Source organism: Mercenaria mercenaria, chromosome 10 (genome assembly GCF_021730395.1).
Source record: "Mercenaria mercenaria strain notata chromosome 10, MADL_Memer_1, whole genome shotgun sequence".
Classification (NCBI taxonomy): domain Eukaryota; kingdom Metazoa; phylum Mollusca; class Bivalvia; order Venerida; family Veneridae; genus Mercenaria; species Mercenaria mercenaria.
In genome coordinates this window covers 7,333,085-7,355,590 of record NC_069370.1, presented here as the reverse complement: position 1 = coordinate 7,355,590, position 22,506 = coordinate 7,333,085, and the positions used below count along the sequence as shown (strand labels likewise).

Below are 22,506 nucleotides of genomic sequence, written 5' to 3'. Positions count from 1 at the left end.
TATGGTATCTAATTATAAGAAAAGCTAACAATTCTTCTGGTGCAACGAATACATATGTTCGAAAAAAAAATGATCTTATTGATTCTTCTTTATTGAGTGTAGAATAGACTCTATTACTTTATTTATGTGGAGTATCATTTTATTAATATCGTTTCAGTTCCTATACCTATTGACCAGACGGCGGATTATTCCGTTTTTGATATAAAAGAATTCGAAAGCAGTTTCTACAAATGTCGAGTGAAGAAAATTGTCACGTTTCAAGGTAGGTTCTTTGTCCTAACCTGCTGTTTTTTGTCAGAGGCTGCCGTATGACTCAATATGTAGTAAAGGAAAATTGATTTCCAATTTTATTTCAAAGAGAATATCTGAGAAAAAAAGACATAAGAAGAATGCTTTTTAGCAAAATTCTAGAGATATAGAAGAAAGGTTGGAGAACTGACGTCGATAGTTACTATTTCGGACGTGGTATAAGTCACCTTTGTTTCTTCTTGGATAAAACCGGGCCGTAGTGACCGCTATTAGAGAATGATATATATGAATGAACTTGATATCTTAAATTTTATTCTTGAATGATTTCCAACCAGATATATTTCTGTTTGTTATATACGGGTCACTTGAAAATGAGAGTTTAAAAAGCAAGCAAACAAAACATGCAATATATTTGTTAAAATCATGCGGTGGAAATTGAAGTTTAGTGACTTTGTCATTGTAGAAGAAATATAAATCAAGACTGGAATGTAGACTTTTATGATATATTACATCTCTCTTATTCTCTACAAATACAGTTAAATATAATTTACCATTGTGAGAGACAGTCTTGCTGCGTCTGTGTGATGATTAACTTTCATTTTACAAATTCCACGGGGATATAAATCTCCTTGGCTAGTTCAGAAAGTGTTCTAACACATGTCAGACCTGGAAAAAGTGGCACTTTCTCCCCTTTCATTTATTGTAAGGTGATCAAATTAGCTGAACGCGTGTAAATGTACAAAGATCAAAGGGCTAATATAAATATTTAATAGGAATAAATTGCCAGGTATTTGTGATTATAAACTAGGTTGGTCAATAGAAATGATCGGCATGTCAATTCAATGACCACAAAGACTTTGCCCTCTTTAAAGTAATAAATTATTAATTATTAACAAATTTTGTTGTAAAACCAGACTTTCATGATTTATTTATCATTTAATTATTTCACACGACTCATTAGTTCAAAGTCGTAACAATTTTTACCCCTCTTTTTCCTGCAACTTTTCTTTTTTTACGAAACCACGAAAAAAAAAATAATAAAGTTGCATATAAATAGAATTAATTTTTTTTGCTGGCAAACTAAAATATTTTGTTCCAAAAAACCCCAACACTTTCACTAAAAATAACAACAACAGTATCAGCAGCTCTGTGCCTAAAATAATAACTTCGATATTAGTCGAGTTTTCAAATAGCCCGACCTTTAACTGCAAAAAAGACAACCCCAAAATAGTGGTAAACTTCCTGAATTATCAAATTGGCTGTATGAATAAATGATTAGATGAAATGACAAGTGTCTACTAATCTCAGCAAATACTGATATCGTAGTCAAGTATCCAGAAAACATATATCATTTCATGTAAAATACTTCATTTGTTTTTCATTTCACTTCTAACTAGTTATACATTTATCAAATTACTACTTTGACACCATTTTTGCATAAATCATTGAATGTATTACAATTTTACAGGTGTCGGTATCATATTTTAGTTTTTGCGTGTCGAGCTATACTATCAGAAAGTCACACACACGCAAGTCACCCAAACCCCCGTATCAGTTACAGCGGTCATAAAACCGCTGAAGTATGCACCAGCGATTTGTTCAACTTTTGTTTTTTACACCCCAAAATTTTAGTTCCAATCGATTTACCATACACAAAACAAATATTCATTGAATTTCTTACTTTTACAATAAGCAGAGGTTAAGCCTTAATGATCTTCGTATTTCAGTGAAGTTTAAACAAAATTGATCGAACTCTGTAATGAAACGGAATTAGCGAATTTATGAAGTAGCATTTAATGTAGTATTCAGAAGGACCACTTGAAAGAGAGATGGATTTAGCTAATATTGTTCGGTATGTAATAATGTATTATTTAAAGGAGTTCTTTATTTTAATTCCGTACGGATTGGAATGTTTATGAGGTGTTAGTCATATACTGCAACATGGTTTGCCACTTAAGCAGTTCTTATAAATGTTTGAACTTGTCTAGCTCTGATCATCTTTGGAGCTTACACAACTCTGATCATGGTATCTCAGGAGCTTACACTGCCCCGTTATTGCATTAGCTGAGCATGGTTAGTTAAGTCTGTCATACGGCATGGCTTTGTATTTTCCACGAAGATGGTATGCGTCAATACTCTTCTCTTGATAGACAACTTTATTTTTTTTTGCTTTATCATCCCATTTAACAATCCTTCTTGCATTATTCTGCATTGCAGATGTGACCATTTCATTTCATTTAGCTACACCCACATACTACTATTTATATCAATTGCATACTGACCAAATCACTGCTTAATCAGGAGAATGCTGCTTTATAGACTCCTTTTTAAAAGACTGAAATCAGATGAAGTTGTCTGTCACCTAGCGGTGCGACTGTTAAAACCGGCAGCTAGGTTGAAACACGTGACCTCTGGATTGTGCATCCGAATTATCTCTTCGTGCATTCAACGTATCTCTTCTTAAAGCTCTTTGACATCCATACATGTCCATCATTGGTCTTGCAGTTATAATATAATACACTCTAAATGGAGTAGAAACCATTAAGTTCTTCAAAAGTCAATCACCAGCCTTTCCCTGACTGCTGAAAAGACATTATCAGGGAGAAAGTACAAGTGGCGTTATTTATGTATGCAGTCAATGGCGAATGTAAACACCGGAACCGATTAACCGATATTTCTTGCGTTCGATCACCAATAGTTGACAGTTAAATGTTTTACTGAAGAATGTATAGGCTGAGGATCTTATATACATAATTATTGTATTTCTGGTTGAAAATATTTTCAATTTTCAACAACAACAATAATAACAACAACAACAATAATAATAATAATAATAATAATGATAATAATAATGATAATAGTAAAAATGATAATAGTAATGACGATGATGGTGATAATGGTGATAATGATGATGATGAATTAAAGCAAACACTCGAGCACTAGTATAAGACTATAGAACAGCTAGCCTCATCCCAAACTTCAGAGAACTTCTATAGAGGACTGGCAGTTCAGTGGTAGGACAGGCCTTTGTACAAATGATTTATCACCTAGCTTTTATCATTACTTTTTGTGCATCCTACATAAGCGTATATACGTACCACGCCAATGTTCCTAGAAGTGTCGTGAACACAAGAAGACAACGGTTCCAAACAGTAAAAGACAGTAATAACATGGCCACCATCATGACAGCACCATCATGACCAGCGCCAACAGAACCGATAACAACAACAACAACAACAATAATAATAATGATAATAATAATAATGATAATAATAATAATGATAATATTAAATTCTGATTGAGGCAATCTGATATAAATTGTATTTCATTTTCATTTCCCACAAATTTAACACTTCAGAAGTTATTTCAAAATTCGTTCTGAATAAGTGCTGTGTCAGGAAGCAGTTGTATTTCTAAACAGACAGGAAACCACTCGCAAAGAGAAGGCAAGTTTTCCGTTAGTGCAACGGGTGCGCTTTTTGTGTCGTACATTAAAGATTTAACAAAACTCTTTTCATCTGATCTTAAGCTATTAAGTTTAAGGTATTTTAATACACATCTTTTATTTCTTTTGATGCTTTTTTATCCGTCACAGTTTCTTTCACTGCATCAATAAAATCATATCGGCTTTCTACACCACGTGATTGTATAAGCCATAATACGCAAGCATGCACGCAGTTTCATGTATTACCGTTTTATTATTGACATGAGAACACCGGTAATGACAGGTGTGCATAAAATTTGCGGATGTATTTAGATGTCTTATGTTTCATGTCGAACGTTTTTCTGTTTAATCGTTTATTAAAGAAACTGGATTTAAGTCTAGACACGAGTTACCGTTAGTTTGCTGTGTTAATGTATGAAAAGCATTTTCAAGACTATCAACACGTTAGATATTGTGCTACAAGACTTTCTGTATATTGGATTTTGTCGAATAAAAGTGTTACTAAGATAATACCAGTAACTAAATTGTCGTCTGCGTTAGAATCGGCGTCTGTGTTGATTAAAAGTTATGAATATTTCATGTAGAATTTGGAGTGGATAACCCTAACTAGTTTGTTATCTAAGGACTCGGGAGTCTATTATGGGACATAATCACGTCCTTATCATGATAAATTGGCAAGTTTTAAGCGACAGTATGAGAAATTATTTGCCAAAAATCGATACAGTAGGAAATAGCAATATTTCAGTGATAAGCCGCTAGAAAGAAAAGGGGAGAAAAAGTAAATACACACCTTTATGTAAATAATTCAAAATATGAAACCATAAAACACGCCATAGCTTAATGACAGCCACTAATGACAGGAACTAGATAACACAAGATCAGATATTCATTGTAATGATTTTCAGTCTAGTTTAAAAGATAATTTTGAATGGTGTTTAGAAATTCTAGTGACAAAAAACCTGATTCTAGATATGGTATTGACGGCCGGAATAGAGTAAATGATTCTAATAATATAAGATTAGAATAGTAAAAAAAAACTGGCTAGTGGTTGAGGAGGTTTCTAAGAATATTTAGGCTGGTTATGACAGTACAGTGTTGCTGAGACAGAATTTACAAATTTTAGTCGTCCTTGGATATAAAGGAAGTAACTGATATGCCATTGCAAGCCGATGGGCTGAGCACATCGTCATGGAAAATAGTGTCATTACAAATGGACGTTTTATGGATTACGAAGCACCCACGGTTTTCCAAGCAAAGCCCTGTTTCTGTACAGACCACACAAAACGTAACCACGTAAACCCGTCCTTGAACCAAGAGGCCCCAACTGATGGTTTTACCCGGGAAAGAAGTGGTTCAAGGTCCAACAAAAGTCCGCAGACAGATATATTCGCGGAGATAAACAATGTCAGTGCGTTTGTTCCTGGGCCGGGTGGAAGCCAAGGAACGGACATGTCCGAGTTTAATCCCCGGGTTCACAGCTGTGAGTCTTCCAGGGATAAACAACATACTGACTGGAATGGGGTGATTCAAGATCTGTTCTATAACATGGATAATGTTGATCTAGGTATGTAGCAAGGACTTTCATGTGTAGACATTCTATATATGTCTATATGTTTCAATACCGAGTATTGACCGTACATGTCTGTTCGTAGCGTATACATATTAAATGCACCCAGATAAGTGATCATTAGATTTTTTATCGCCACAATTAAAACTTGTTTATAGCAGCGTTTGATTTTACAAATGGATAAAAATACTTTTCTACAATTTCAAATAATGAAGTGTTTCTTTTTTAATGTTTTAAATATTTTTCTGTTTCCACATGCTTTCTCTCTGAGATGTCTTTGTCACTGATATTTCCAGTAGGGCATATAAGACTGTTACCTGTATAGGAACATTTCAGACGGAGAAAGTTCTTGTCAATACGTTTCTTCTGATCCTGACATAACAATAATACTGACTTAACTATCTATCGTTGTCTCATATTTTTCACCTGTGGGTGATATTATATCCTTCCTCAGTTATATTGCCTTTCAAGGTGGTAATATGAGCTCATTTCCTTGTTCCAATCCCTTTCTGTGGTAATTATTTTAACTATTGATCTGTCGTTTCACATTCTCTATCATTTGAATGATATTTCTACAGATGAATATATCCTAGTCATGCTGAACGCTTCTATGGTTAGGTTATTGTTCTATAGAGCTGAGACATATTGCAAAATTATATTTTCCCAGGCAATATGTGTTTTGATTCGTTTCGGACAGACGCAGAGCTAGACCTGCACTACTAGTAGTGCGTCAGGCTATATTAAGATAGTCTAACTTAATTAGTTGTTTCTTATAGTAATTACATCTGGATAAATCACATTGGTCATGTCATCAGAACGCGCTTCCTACGTTCATTTATGGTTGATATTACGTTAAAAACAAAGCTTGTTAAGTTTAGCAACTTTGCGCTACCTACGTCGGTTTATGGGTGAAATTTGGGTAGATTTGACATTAACCAAGAAAGTTTTTAATATTCACACGGTTATAAATATGCAAAGGGACAGTATTGCCATCAAGCAAGGGAATTCTTAAACTTGTGTACGCGTCAGCTTTCAGTTTAGTGTAGTCTTGTTATAAAACATACTCATTTCTTTTTTCAATTTCCATCCTTTGCGGTCAGGAGATAAACGATAACCCTTAAGAAACACGTACAAAAGCGGCTTCTCGGGAAATACAGCGAAGCAGTATAAACCGCAAATACGACGGTGTTCAACACTTTAGTCACGCAAATTGCTTATTTAATTACTAAATGGATTAGTACGACACAGTTAGGACACCATGTATCATCGTAAATGTCAGTAGATATTCAATAGAACATAATAATTAATGGTATAATATCTTTCTCTTTTTGGTTTTCTCAAGCATTTCCGGTCTTTTGTGTACCACCTGTTTACTTTACAAGTACGGTGGAAATATTCAACAGAATTACACATAAAAAATCAAAAGGTTTTCAAGATGTTAAACTTGATATGTCATCAAGAATTGTTGTTTTGGTTAAATATTTATGCGAGGAAAATTAAGTTTTACTGTATTTCATCTAAATGCAATGGCAAAATTTATTACTATAGGTGGCGTTTTATTGAGAATTTTCTGTATTTTATGCATAATTTACTCTTCATTTCTATAGCAGTTATACTTTCAGGTCAAATTGAGTAACTAATAACTTGTAAAATTAAATGATGAAAGAAATATTGCAGCTGATCGTCAATGACTAAGCTCATCCAGCAATACAAGTTTCAAATTATCCAAGGCTTTTGCATTTTCCAGGGTTGTGTCAATATTTCTGTATAACAGAGTTCCTTTAGGCGGAGTTATAGGGACATGAGGGTGCTGCACAGTTTACTACCTCTCATGAACAGACTGTGTAAAAGTCCGAGTCCTTTGTTGTGTTCTATACTTTCCAGCTTAGACAAACACATTTACACATGCTTGTACGAGAGTCTATCAAATTTGATCTTGTCAAACTTGTAATACCGTTCTGTCCTATATGGCAGATTGAGGTGTGTCAGTCACCGTTATTAATGGGAAGGCTTCCTAATTATGGATATGTTTGTTCATATTGTTAGGCTCCTAGATTTTAAACAACCATCTGCAGCACGTGAAGTTGAATTCATTTTCTTGTTTAAAGTCGCGTACATTCCGTACCAGATGAACTTTTTGAACTGCTTTCCACCCTCTGACAATATCAGATCCATTGACAGTGGATGCATTGATAGAATATCACACGTGCGAAAGGGACATGTTAGACAAGGAATGAAAGTCGCCCAGTACATTTGATAGTTGTCTCAAAAGCACATTCAGTTCACTTAATTGCCATTTGATTGGACGTGCATTCAAGTTTAGTCTACAACGATACTTTATTTCAATATGAATTGATGGGAAAAAATACAATTTTCTATATTTAATCAAAGAAATGTAAAATATGATTAAGTGTTTACTGAGACAATAAAAATCAGTATAATATGAGCCATGCCATGAGAAAATCAACATAGTGGGTTTGCGACCAGCATGGATCCAGACCAGCCTACGCATCCGCGCAGTCTGGTCAGGCTCCATGCTGTTCGCTTTTAAAGCCTATTGGAAATGGAGAAACTGTTAGCGAACAGCATGGATCCTGACCAGACTGCGCGGATGCGCAGGCTGGTCTGGATCCATGCTGGTCGCACACCCACTATGTTGGTTTTCCCATGGCACGGCTCATATGTTTAAAATCAGTTATTTGTCACCATACGGAAATCATCGTTTTTGGAATGGAAGATTGTTTTGAATCATGGTAGCTTGTTATATAACTCTTTTTGATAACAAATTACATTTTTTCTGAATGGCAGTCAGGTAACACTCGTGAATGTAATTAGATATTTTTGCAAAATCACATACCAGAATCACATGTTATTTTGAAATGAATTTATAATCAGACATTTCTGAGCTTAACAGCTGCAAGACAACACTTAGACCAAACGTTGAAGCAAGTTCACCACACATATAGTCCCAAACGTTTACTCCCTCTACCATTCACATCAAACCTATTATTCAAACAACTCTATCTCTTCTACCATCCACATCACACCTATTATACAAACAAGTCTACCTCTTCTACCATCCACATCACACCAATTATTTAAACAAATCTACCTCTTCTACCATCCACATCACACCTATTATTTAAATAAGTCTACCTCTTCTACCATCCACACCACACCTATTATTCATTTTTTGTACATCCAATCATGATTAAAGTGAGAAACCTTATTTAACAACAACAACAACATTACCTTTATTAAACTCAAATCACAAAGTGACACAAGAGTATACAGTAAAACATTACATATATCTGAAAAATGTGACATGGTGTAGAAGCTACAAAAAAAGACAAAATTTACATTGACTTGAGATATAAGATACAATATATTATAGAAAAATAGAAAAAAAACTGAAAAAGAACTAAAAAGCGGATTTCATTCAAGGAAATGAAATGAGGGGGAATATATACTTTGACCTATTTTTTAAACATATTTACATCAAACCTATTATTCAAACAAGTCTATCTCTTCTACCATCCACATCACACCTATTATTTAAACAAGTCTACCTCTTCTACCATCCACATCATACCTATTATTCAAACAAGTCTACCTCTTCTACCATCCACATCATACCTATTATTCAAACAAGTCTACCTCTTATACCATCCACATCACACCTGTTATTCAAACAAGTCTACCTCTTCTACTATCCACATTACACCTTTTATTCAAACACGGCTATGTCTATCTCTTCTACCATTCACATCTCGCCTATTATTCAAATAAGTCTATCTCTTCCACCATCCACATCACACCTGCAGTCCCACAAGACTTCCCCTTCTATCATCCACATCACACCTACAATCCCACAAGACTTCCCCTTCTACCATCCACATCACACCTGCAATCCCACAAGACTACCCCTTCTACCATCCACACTGCACAGATAATCCCATTAGTCTAGCTTCATTACCATCATCATCATGCACCTCGTCATCAATCTCGTCATCAGAATGACCACTACTATCCTTATAATCATTATCATCATCATCATCATCATCATCATCATCATCATCAGTGTCTTAATCGAAAAACAACAACAATGCTAATTACCGTATAATGATAATAATAATATTAGTAATAATAATAACGACAACAAGAACATCATCCTTATCAGCATCATCACAGTCATCATCAGCAGCAGCAAATGAAGCGGAAAGCGACAACAACAACAACAACAACAACAACAACAATAATAATAACACAATCAACAATACAGTGATCCCTGTCATGATTTTCCCCACTAGAGTCATGTATGTGAATTGTATGCACACATTGTTCCGACTGAGATATCATTCACCTTATAAATGATTCAGGTGTTTTCCATGTATCGGTACATAGATTGCTAATAATTGATATCGTATATCTTTGATCATTGAACCTTTCGTCATTGTTATTTATAAACGACTCTCTTAATTAAACCTACATGACATATGTATTAATTTGTAATTACTCTGATTAAGCCTTTCGGCGAAACGTCGGTGTTTATTAAAATTGTAATAGTTTTTTCGTGTTTGGTGGTATTTTTCTACTATTTTCATTTATCTCTGAAATTTTATCTAGAAGACCTGTCAAAACTGTGTAATTTGTATTTTTTCTTTTTGGAAATTTCCTTTAACCATTGTTGATGTGCAGCGGACAAACCGCAGAACATTGAATTATGTTGCATTGAGAATCTATTGTTTCTATTTGGTCTTTGTTCTTGTTTCTATTACCAACATTTTCTTGTTGATAACGTTGTGGCTTTGTCTGACGTAACAGTCACCTAAAGCAAACAGTTGTCATAGTTTTACATTCCTCTCCTGATTTGGAACCTAATGTACCACATTCACTGCTGGTCAGTTTCACTTTTTCTGTTTTGGTTCTTCGGTTTTTTTTTCTTCAAATGATAATATAATGTATTCATTTGGCTTGCTGTTATCTCGAAGACTTTTGGCCAGGACATGACTTTATTGATGAATCGTGTAATTTTTGGTGTACATATGGTAGTGTTTTAAGGGACCTAGCAGATTTCATGTCATAAGATTAAGTGGATAATTTGAAGGACAACTGACTATCAACATGTTTGGGAAACTGTCCGATATAATGGATTTAAGGCTTCTTCATATTGACAGACACTGTCATAATGGTGAAATAATAAAAAATAGTTCCTTGTAAAAATTATCTCCTTGTCCCTTGTCGCTGTTACATGCATGAATTCCATTTCAAAAGCTTTAGATTTTCACAGTTGGTGACCCTTGTCTTTATCTCTATAAACCAAAGGACTAGTTACACAGGATTTCTTACCATATTCAGGGGTATAAAAGTAGTCAATAAAAACTTTTGATGGACGGAGTTTATACAAATGTTATCATAGTAGATATTTTGTTGTTTGACAGGGGGTTATTGAATGCTGTCGAATGACTGTGTTGTCCAGTTCAAGAGCAAAGAAACTCACTGGAAGATCTAATCTATCACCTGTAGAAACTTCACTTAGCTCCCTATCGCTCTGTTTGATTTTCGTTCATAAAAATAGTTTTTGTTTGGTATGGGAAATACATGAAATAAAAACTATGCTTTGTAGTGTGCCAGTTTAGGATGGTAAAGCATGAAATAATTAAAAAAGGAGGGAGATTAGGGGTTTCTTTTGGAATATGTACACAATGACAGACAACAGACAATATCTAAATTAGGTAATGTTGAATTGACTGTCAATACTGAAATTATAGACGAGTTTTGTATCGGTTGATATACATGTGTTCCAGACTTACGTTAGCTTTCGCAGATAAGTGAAGGATTGTAGAAACTCCTGTTAGACTCTACTTTTGGTGTATTTCGAACCTTGAACCTCCGGCTGAGGAGCTCTTGCCATGGATTACTTTCTCGTCTAAAGGCAGGTTGTGCCACTTGAAAGAAAGCTATTCTGGTAAACAAATCATTGATTGTGAAAAGGAAAGATATAAAAATGAAAACTCATGGAGGAATTTCAATCGTTGATTTTGTACCGCGGTTTATACATACGTTGTTGAAGTTCACGTCGGTTTTTTTTTCGACATTTCTCAGCAGACAGTTATTTTACAAGGTTGAAAAATGTTTTTGTTGTTCGTCAAGACCAATCGTGTCGTTATATTAAATAAAACATGCGCTGTTCAATACAAATAACCCACTGTTTTATTGTTATTGATTCTAATTGAAGCGTATTAAACCAATTTGTTTTCCCTTTGAGGCGTTTTGTCGAAGTAAAATTAAAGAGAAGCTGGTTCAGTGCGTTCTCATTCACTTTCGTTTTATTTGATTGTTTTCTTAACAGGTTGAAAAAACTATCGTGTATATATAAAGAATGTTTATAAGGCGACGCATTTTTATGCTTCTTCGTTTTTCCTTTTTCCTGTTATTTTGACGGCTATGCATATTAGAAAGGCATTGTGTCGGAAATTTATCATTCAAGTTTGACAAGTTGTATCGGTGTTTGCACTGGATTAATACACAGTTGAAATATGGACTCTTATCTAGGTATGTGTGAGTAATTTTCATGAATAAAGTGCACTTATTTTTGCCAGCTGATAAAACATTTAGAGAATTAATCAGTTTTTCTTTTCAAAATATAAAATTAATGTTGACCAGGGAGGGATTTTTAAGCCAGAAGTGTAATGCAGGCAGATATTGCGGAATGCCGAGCGCGTTTTTTGTAAGATACTTTGACGTTTTATCATTTTTCTTAAAGGGACTGACCTCCAGATCGTGCGACAACAAAAAAGAAAATTTGAAGACATCAGGAAATTATGGCTGTATTTCTTAAGAAGAGATTGAAAAATTAGTTACTGACACATTGACAAAGACATAGAACACACGAGAATAAGTTGTTTTTACTGTTTTTTATTCAAGATAAAAAGCATTTATAAATAAACTGCCTTAATTATTAAGCTTTATAAAGACGGGTTTTAAGTACGAATTTCTCCGTAGCGTATTGGTCAATATGGTTGGATAGGTTTATTGGCTAGGCAACTTGGGTTCATTTCCTGTCTCAGACATGTTTTTTTCTAGATTTGGCATTTTTAAGATAAGTTTGGAAACAAAACGCACGTTCTAATGTTCATAACATGACCAGCCATCAATTTTAAAGAAACATCATTTTAGCCAAGTCTGGATTCAAGTCTCTTTAATTTTCTTTTGCCCTTCTACGACGTTGTCTGTTCGACATTTTCTAATCTTTCTGAACAGTGATTTTCTACTCACGGTCTTTATCTGGATGTCGTTGGTTCGACCCAGAGAGGAAGGCCAGTTCTGTTTTCTGGAAGGTCCAGTTTGTAACCATAGATTTCTTCCGCTTTTTTTTGTTTTACTGTAGTGTCATTTATATTTTAAGGTATTGGTCCCGTGCTCGGCAATTTACGTGCTGTTACGTAATTTTCGTATCCTACTTCGGTATTCTTTGGCCGTTAATGTAGGTCAAACAAGTCAGCCGGGAAATTCCGAAATCGGAAACGGAAAATTACGTAAATAAACGGAAATGTCCGATTGTCATTCCAGGTCTGTTACCTTAACAGTATACGGAGTAGAAAGTTATGCAAACGGATACCGAGAAGACTAAAATTCGCAATACGTTCAAACCTAAAAACGTCTGAACATAAAAAGAACAACAACAACAACAACAAAAAAAGACACAACAACAACATGTTTACGTATTCCTCACCAGATGTAAATTTAAAATGGCAATGTGTATACCACAAACATCCTTATTATTTATCATGAAATACTGCAATTTACAAGTTTAATGCATGATTATATGAATCATGATACGAAAATGTATTCCTACAATTTTCATGCCATAAGTGCAACGAAAAAAAACATTGTAAATTGTATAACACACCACTTAATATAGTTGCTGTAATATATTTACGGTAAATTACATCTGTAATAAAACAGGCATAAAACAGCTTGATATACGGCGGAATAGACATTCACATTATGAATGTAATTATTTCAATTGTGTAAAAATGACAAAATTTGACAGGCGGCTTTTGAAGTGTCAAATGATTTTTATATTGAATTTTACAAGACATTTAAGCGTAATTTTTCGTATTAAGTTTTCATAATTTGTCAGATAAAATGCAATTATGATTATAATCTCCGCAAATACATTTTCTATGCGTAAGTTATTTTTTTTCGAAATTCTCTGAAAGATAAAATGCATGTTTAGATAACAATGGAATACATAGTTCAGATAACGAGTACAGATTAAATGTCTTCTGAAAATAAATTCCCTTTCTTTTCGTAAAGCATTACTTCTGATAATAACACACGGACGCATTGTAGGCCTTTTTATGCGCTTAATGCATTTTTGTTAAATACCTTAAGTTTCATAGTTCAAATTTTCAAAACACGTGCACAACTTATTGAATCGTTATCAATTTCGTTAACTGACAAGACAAAGGCTATAGAAATTAGGTGTGGTGCAGGCATCAGTGTGAAGTTAAATATGATATCACCTGTAGAAAAAAATCTTATCCTTTATTCTCCTTTCATTAGCATGATTAGTGAACATTTACCAGCATATTTTAATATAATTATATTACATTTAATGGTATATAACATTATAAAATTAGATTGCAAAAGAAATTTTCATACAAGCACAATGGTAAGAGAACACAAAGTCATGATTTGCTGAAGCTTGGCTCAACAACCATTCTAATAAATTCTTGGAGGAATTCCTTTTCTTAAAGAATAATTATTTAGACCCAAACGAAATGAAATGAAAGGTCTACTCAGTGTATACGGACAAAATCATTTGTCCCCATTGTTGTTGTTGGGCATCTAGTAAGCGTTGTATTTCATTCATGTAAGTTATTTCAACAGTATCTTATGAGGGTGTGTTAAATCCTATTTCGTTGTCTTACTTAAATATTTCCGCATTATATCTACTAATGTTAATCAAATTGTCCATTACTGTGTTTATCAAAGTAAACTTTTTCCTGTTTGTTTCATTTGAAAATGTGTCGCATATTTGTTATGAGTAGTGATGGGAGGTCATACCTGGTATGTGACCAACTCGTACCTCAAAGTATAACTCAAATTTTTGACAAGGAAACACGACCATATGTATGTTTGCCCTTGTGTTACTTACTGGAAGTTCAAATTGTCGAGGGAAAATATTTTTCTTATAGTTACACGGCAAACTATATTGAGCTAACCTCTGGGAATACAAATTTCTGCTGCCTAAAATGTAGATTAATGAGACTTTAATGGGACGAATGAATCTGTACCAAGATGTGGCACAAAAACCTTTGAAAAAGGATATTTATTCTGGTAATTTTACTCTGTAACTTCACGCATCCAAATCTGTGTGAAAGTTGTTATAAGCTAGGGGATATTTACTTACGTTTCAAATGAATTTTCGCTTTTATTGATATCTAAAGATTAATTTCGCTTTAAGCGGATTTAAAGTTTATAGTTTCAAGCGATGTATTTCAGCTGAATGATTTTACTCAAATGATATTTACTTTCAAAGCAGAAAACAGAAATATTTACTCATAACCATAATACCGACGTACTTGAAAGAGGATTAAAAATCATGTCAAAGCTGAAAATATATAAAGTATTTAGTTTTCAACTATGGCATGTTGTTGTAATCATTAAGCATATGGCCATTTGTTGGATGTTCAAAATCTCCTTATAGAAAATAAGGAATCTAGAATTAACATATATACTGTTCTGATGACCTTCAGGTATTGTGTTAAACCTTTCCCGCTATTCAGTACAAAATATTAATTTGAGCTGCCTAAAGCAAGCAGATGTTCTTTGGTTTAGTTATTGATACGCGGATTCCATGTGTCCGAATTCAGTTACTGCAGCAATTGATTTTCGTCTCTCCAATTATAACGTGTTCATTTTAATCATAATTGACTTACCTTGCATGTTTGGTGATCAATATCAAATGATGATGATGATGATGATGATGATGATAAAATTTAAAAAAAATCAATATAAATGGCTGGACCAAAAATTCATTACAGCATATTCGAAGTCTGCGTAACTCTTCGAGGGGACTTGAAATTTTCTTCGACTTATAGTTCTATAAGCGGAATTTTGGGGAAAGCGAGTTTTAGATACCGAGAGGTACTGAGAGGTCACTATAGTTGGTCTGTAATATGTGAAGGTGGCACATTTCAAAATTAATATAATTTTGTGTGTGCGTGTGCGTGTGTGTTTGTGTGTTGATTGTATAGGTACATTTATGAGAAACTAACATTAATGATTTGTTGCTATACATATTTTATTCAAATCACTGATGAGAAACTGTTTGTTGAAAGTCAAATGAATTGCTGATTGGGGTGCACGACATTTCGTCGAAAACCATTTCGTTGATACGACATTTCGTCGAATATGACAGATCGTCGACACAGCATTCTGACAAATGAGAGATTTCATCGAATACGGTATCTCGTCGAATCACGTCGAATTCTGTCGAAAGTTTATCCTAATTACCAGTAAAAAGTTGAAACTGAAAAAAAGCAGGATTACACGCTCTCAAACGTTTCACTGGACGTTGTCTTAAGACTGTTTTCACACCTTTATCAGAGAATCCTAATTTACTTATGTAACATTTCGTTGTGTGACAATATGATTACTGCCAACTTATGGATTATCCCAGATTAATAGTATATTGCTTTCTAATAATCAGCTTAAAAATCACTTGTTTCAACCCGTTTCTGTTTTTGTCAATGTACAACCTACGCTGTTACGATTTCTCTTTGCTCTGGGCTACCGACAGGACATCTTACATGGACAGTATTTTCCAACCATTGATTTACGGCTTTTATCTTATAATGAACAGATATGAATTCATGATTTAGCTGTGTTTTTATTTAATATAGTAGTTTATCAGCCAGTGTCCAACATGGGAATGATTTGTTTGACATTGTAACAGCGAGTTGATAGCGTATAATTGAAAAGTGTTTGTGTATGTTTGTCTGCTGTATATAATAAACTAAAAAGGAGCGTAAAGAAATTTTTTTCATTTGATGTGTGTATGATATACTGCGGAATTTATCAATATTGTATGACTTCATAAAAAGTGAAATATGGATATTAAATTATTTATGGTTCATGTGCGGTAAGTTATATTAATGAAATAAATATTGTTTTTCTTTAGTTTTCTTTCTGCTTGTCACAGCTGTTTTGGGATAAAATAAATTAAACATTCTTGGCATATGTAAGTCAGCACAGCAAGTCACCATAAATGTGGCGAATGACTACTTAATTTCATGGTGTTGTTTATCCAAAACAATGCAAAACTTGTCCGCACTGACCAGAGAAAATGTATGTATGTAGTACTTTTAATATGTAAGACCTTTGGCCGGCATGTTTAAAAAAAATAGTACAAGGCATTTTTACGTGAGGTATTTTTCTGTGAAAGAAATGTGAAAGACACAAAAAATATTAAATGTTACGTGCTTCTTAAACGTAAAAAAATGCTTAAAAACATAAAAGAATACAAGAATAAACGCCACTTAAATTGCAGCGTTTTTGAAAATGAAAATTCTTTAACTGTTTATTTAGTAGTTTGACGCATTTTTTAAATGAAGGAAAACTTGATATACATCTGTCAATTTCACATTTGTGGAAAAAAAGCTACACATTTTCTATTCAGTAATAAAACTTGGAAATGAATAAGCAATTTACCTCCAACTTCATAATAAACTTCTCATGTTAATGACATACGAGCTATCATACAGTTTCAACGAATTCCCACGATAGTCATTAATTTATAGATATTTAATAAATGGTTGTCCATGAAGGTAGCATATTTTAGCATGGATAGATATTTATCTTTTATTTCCTGCTAAAAACATAATGACTTTTTCGATTATTTTTATGTTACATTTGTTATCTAGATGTATCTATAATTATTTTATTAATGAAGTGATACTAGACCCACGCGTAAAATAGCATTAGAAACTAAACTTTGGACGCATTCTTCACTGAAACCTCTGTTAATGCCTTGGTGTTGATATGAGATGTATTTTCTTTAACCCTTACCCTGCTAAATTTCTATAATGAACTTGTCCATCTTTCAATTTGGACAGTGCCATTAACTGTTAAAAGGGGCGCTTACCAAAAAAGATACTGACTGAATGGCGAACAGTGCAGATCATGATCAGACTGCACGGACGTGCAGGCTAATCATGATCTGCATTGGTCGCAAAAGCAGGATCAATCGTGTCCAGCATGATAAGGGTTAAAGGTACCGAAGGAATATGTATTTAAAAACTGTTACATAAAGATATCTATAATTAAGACAGTTTGCCTCGAGTAAAGGGTTACTATCAGTGTAAAAATAGTAAAAACAACTAATTCTCATGTGCTTCCATAACATATAGTCTGTCAGTTATTAAGTTTCAAAGCTTTCTTAAGAAATAAAGCATTTATTTCCTGATACCTATTATTTTTCTTTTTTGTTGTCGTACGATCTGGAGTCCAGTGCCTTTAAAGATATTTTCTAAAAAGCAGTCTATAGTTAAGAAAAGAACAACATATTTCCATGAGATGCGTTTTCATCTCGAAGATAGTGTTTTATTTTTGAAAATAGCATAATTTATGTATTTTACATAGAAACATAGATATTTTCTGCATTCCCGTCACATCACATGTCATTGAAATATTTTTTGTGATATTTAATTTGATAGGTAATGGTGTTCATTGTGACATATAGGTTTATCATGTTGCGTTTTAGGCGGACACAACAGGACAAGTGCTTTAATAACAAACTTGTTGTAAAGTAAGTTCAATAGGCATGTTGGTCTTTGAATAAAAGTTTTTGCTTTTGATATCGCTATACTGCTCAAAAACATTGTAAAACGCTAAAGTGTAAGCAAATATTTTGCTGCAAGATTTTGTTATTGTGCACGAAATCATTTCATACATAGTAGAATTCTAGAAAAGGGTTCATGAATGCTGTACAAAATCTGCTGTTAAAGCAAGATTCTTTTTAAAAATGCATACATGTATATATAAAGCTACAGGTTTCTTGCAGTAAAACGCCTAGCTGATATTCTGTCCAGGCATCTCAGTTACACCTGTTCTAATTGTGTAGCCAGTACCTATATTTGTTGCAGTGTCTTGACTTTAGGGTTCCTGAACTGGCGAAAACTAAAAATAACACCCATACAACAACAACAACAACAACAACAAAACAACACCAAACAATGTCGGTGTTAGCGTTGATATAAAATTTAGAGAACCGATAGCTACTTGATATTTAGTCAATTAGTGTGTTGGAAAAGGTCATCTTATGATAAGAAGTGAAAGAAGATAATTTTGTGGTACTTTCATCCAATCCAATTAGGTGCTAGTAGATCTAGGTTAGAGATTTTGGTATCTTTAATTGGATCATCTAATGGTCAGTGAGTGGCTTGCCAAAGTTCAGCGGAGTAAAATATTTAAAGGACTTCATACTTATTTTGACGCTCATCTTATCACCGAGTTCGTGTGTTAAATTTAAAGGGATTACGCCTGCAAGTGGGCCCGGATTAAAATTGAATTGTAACTTTATTGGCGTAGATTTTGGTCCAAATATTTGTGGATAACCGAGTTTAAATCAATTATTTATCAAATGAAAACATTCTCAATGCTGATAACACTGCTTTGCAGTTAATGTTGGGTTTAATTTTATCTGTGATTTGATTGCCTATATATACCCACAAGAAGCCTATATACCCACAAGAAGCCTATGTACCCACAAGAAGTTGCAATTGCTCCCCAGGATGTTCCTGAAACGAAACAAAAAGAAATAACTTAATGTAAGTAGCTACACGGGAACCACATATTTAGGAGAATCAGAGAATGTTTAGGTTTTGTGGCCATTTGTTATTTTCATTCATAAAATATTTTATCCGGTGATGTTTTTGAAGTGTTTTTTTTTCTTTTTCAAAATATCAACAGCTGTACGTCTTGTAAACCATGTTTCATGTTGATAATATGCGTACAATCTTTTTGATCAAGTGTAGAGGTTGTGATCGGAGATACGTCTTCATCAGGTGTAACAATGCGCAATGATTGCACGAGGGCGTGTCAGGATGACAAAGACAGAATATTTATCAAATTGTTGTTACATAATATTCATGTATATGTATTTTGTTGACTTTATAACGCAGAAATTTATACTTATACTTAATAAAACGTACGCCAAAACTGCAAAATAATGTTTCAGGTATCCTAAACTTCTAGTATAGTCTGTTATACTTAGGAAACACAAAGCCTTCATGTTTCAGAGGATTGGTGCTGTGCCCGTATACATCCACGCCTGTGGTCAGATCATAGATCTAAGATTATTTTCATTCTCTGTTTATTTTTCTCTTATATGATCCAAAATCGATGAACTTTTGTATCTTTTAAAATGCTGAGATGAATCCTTGATAGTTGAGCAAAATATATGATAACTTTTCAATTATTGTGTGTAAGGGTAAACTTGTGACTTCCCAAGTACAACGTAGGTGAATATTATTTTCAGTAACCTTGATTAGTAAGTGTTTTTGATGCCGTAGACGCTATTGTGTTAATTTAAGTTAAGAACATATTTCAAAATTATGGAATGTCTGACAGGTTTCCTTTAAGGGTATGTTAAGATCTACATAGATTTTTATAGTGATATATAAACTGATAGTTCTTAATTCCGATGTGTTCTGACATTAAATCTATTACTTTTCAATGTAATTTTCCCCCATTTTCATTACAAGCCAGACGACGTAATACAATATATAAAGTAGTGCATTTTTTATTCTAATTACAGCGCAATATCAATTATTACATTTTCAACAGTGAAATAGAAGAACATAATTTAACAATAAATTATTTAATTATTTCCTCTGCATGGTCAAATAAAGGTTAAATATACGCCTTAATGGTTAATATGACATCGGTAGATAAAAGGCTGATATGTGTGCACGGTTGCACCCTTCCGATGCTATCTATCATTTTGTAAATAACCGCGGGACGAAAGTGTTACGTCATCTGAAAAAAGTATTTTTGTACAGTCAGCAACAAAAGTTTTTGTATTATTTTTTTCTGGCCACCTACATAAGTGTAAAATATGTGTTTTGTTAAAAAGACATTAAAAAGAGTTTCGATTTGCCGCTCAGATTGTTGAATAAAATGTTGTTTTTTCCTTAGTTAGTCACTCATACTCTGATCGCAAATTGAATTTTACGGTGCTTTAAAAACAAGTATGTTTTTAATAAATCGATGCCCACTGCGATTTTAAGGTCCTTTCATTTCCCCACTTCTCGTGCATGTATGGTGTATCATTAGGGACGAAAGTCTACTTTGTGTGTGCGGTCATTTAAAAATATACGTGCTAAAAATATACATATACGCGTAAATATATGCGTGCATGTATGCTATACATTTTTATACGTGCAAGCGTAAACATGTATGCGCACGCATAAACGGACATGCACACATATCACGTGTAATTTCGCGTGAACGTGTAAAATTATACGCAGACGTACATATTTGCTCGGAACACTTGTAAGTTTGTAAGTGCAATGCACGTCCAAATATGCATGCATCTACAGATTTGCGGCTGCATAGTACACGTTCACGTATATACGTTCACGTATATGATGATGCGTTGACGTATGTGCACTTATATATACTTATAGAAGCAACGTTCACGTATAACTTAATAAGTGCAGGCGAAATTACTTTTATATGTGCACGTATATTTCGTAATGTGCACGCACGCAAACAAACGGTGCACCTTATTCGTGGTTGTTGATTTAAGTATGACGTCGTACTGCATTTTACAAGGACTCTTGCGTGTTCAGCTTATTTTGACACGAATACTTCCTCAAACAAAATTGTGTGCCAGAATGACACTTATCATTTTTTTATGGCTAATACCAACTCAATGCAATAAATTTACCTTACCATATGATCTCTTCATTCATAAAATGTTAATACTTTGTTTACCATATTGATTGCTGACCTGTATTTTTTTTCTAAATTCAAAACAACACGAAAGAGGAATACTAAGTAACTCCAAATGACATTTTTCCCGCGATAACAGGGCCAACCGATCGTATTTTGACTTCAGCGCGTATCTTTTAGATCAGTGAGATTTGTAAATTTTTCTTTCAATACGATATGATTTCTTTTTTCGTTTTGTGTGGCGAGGATATTGAATATCAGTTTTATATGAAATACATATCGTACAATGTCAAATGATCTAGTATTTTCAATAAAAGTTGGCCCGAGTTATTGAAAAACATAATAAATACAATATAGGATTAATTTCTCCTTTCAATCACTTTCTATCTTTTTAAAAACTGATCTTAAAATGTCAACAAGTCAAAGCAGTCAGTGTAAACGGAGGTGTACTTTTGAGTCATGATGTTCAACTAAACTTTAAAAAAAGAAAGAAGCAAGTACATTTTGTAAGTGTCAAATACCAAAAATAAATAAATAAATAAATAAAAAAATACGAACATAATTAATATTTAGCAATAATTGTCAATAATGTGTATATAAGTCATATATTTAACAACTTTTCGACTCCTCTCTTGTTTTTTTTTTGTTTATATCTCTGTCAAATATGGACATATTTCATTGAAATTTGGACACGCTATCCACAACATAATCATGATAACGTCGTACGTAAATTTGCTGACCGCTGTGTCAGGTAGTGCCATCTGACGTAACTTATGATTGCATTACAAGGTGACGTAACTTATGTTGTTTTATCACATGTTTGACGTCGCGGGAGTGTAATACAGCCATTACATAAAAATGGTAATACACTACAGTGTATTCTAACACGATCCGATTCATTTTCCTATTAAACAAAAAAGGCTGAAAACAGTGAATTATTATTCAACAGTTCACTGTTCTGACGTCAAAAATATTACGTCATAGCGTCAAACCGCATAACGGTGCGCTCGAAAAGAAACCGATTGAAAACGGGCAAATATTTAATGAATGCCGTCAAGGATGTACTTTAAAGTCCTTGGTAAACGTGTTAGAAGCGAAATAATGTATCTCATTTAGTGATTTGCTCTTGAATAAAATCATTGTTTGGAGTTCAGATGCGAAGGAATTATATCACGAGGGCGCAGGATTTGTATTTGATTGTATTAAAGAGGACGAAATCCTTTCTTTAACTCTCACAATTAATAGCAAACTCTTGTCTCATAAAATGCATATTTTG

At 33.6% G+C, this 22,506-nt stretch overlaps 1 protein-coding gene across 5 annotated transcripts in view; it reads left to right on the top strand.

Annotated features, from left to right (window-relative positions):
• Positions 1-22,506, top strand: part of LOC123559974 (F-box/LRR-repeat protein 7-like) — a 33,337-nt gene that overhangs the window by 1,945 nt on the left and 8,886 nt on the right. Inside the window, exon 2 of one of the 5 annotated variants that reach the window (XM_053552220.1) lies at positions 158-262. In XM_053552220.1, coding sequence (XP_053408195.1) covers positions 158-262 — 105 coding nt within the window. Of the gene's footprint in view, positions 1-157; positions 263-1,946; positions 2,102-3,947; positions 5,259-11,672; positions 11,817-16,394; positions 16,417-22,506 lie in introns of those variants that run through there. The other 4 variants (XM_053552221.1, XM_045352153.2, XM_045352155.2 and 1 more) reach the window with 4 other exon arrangements.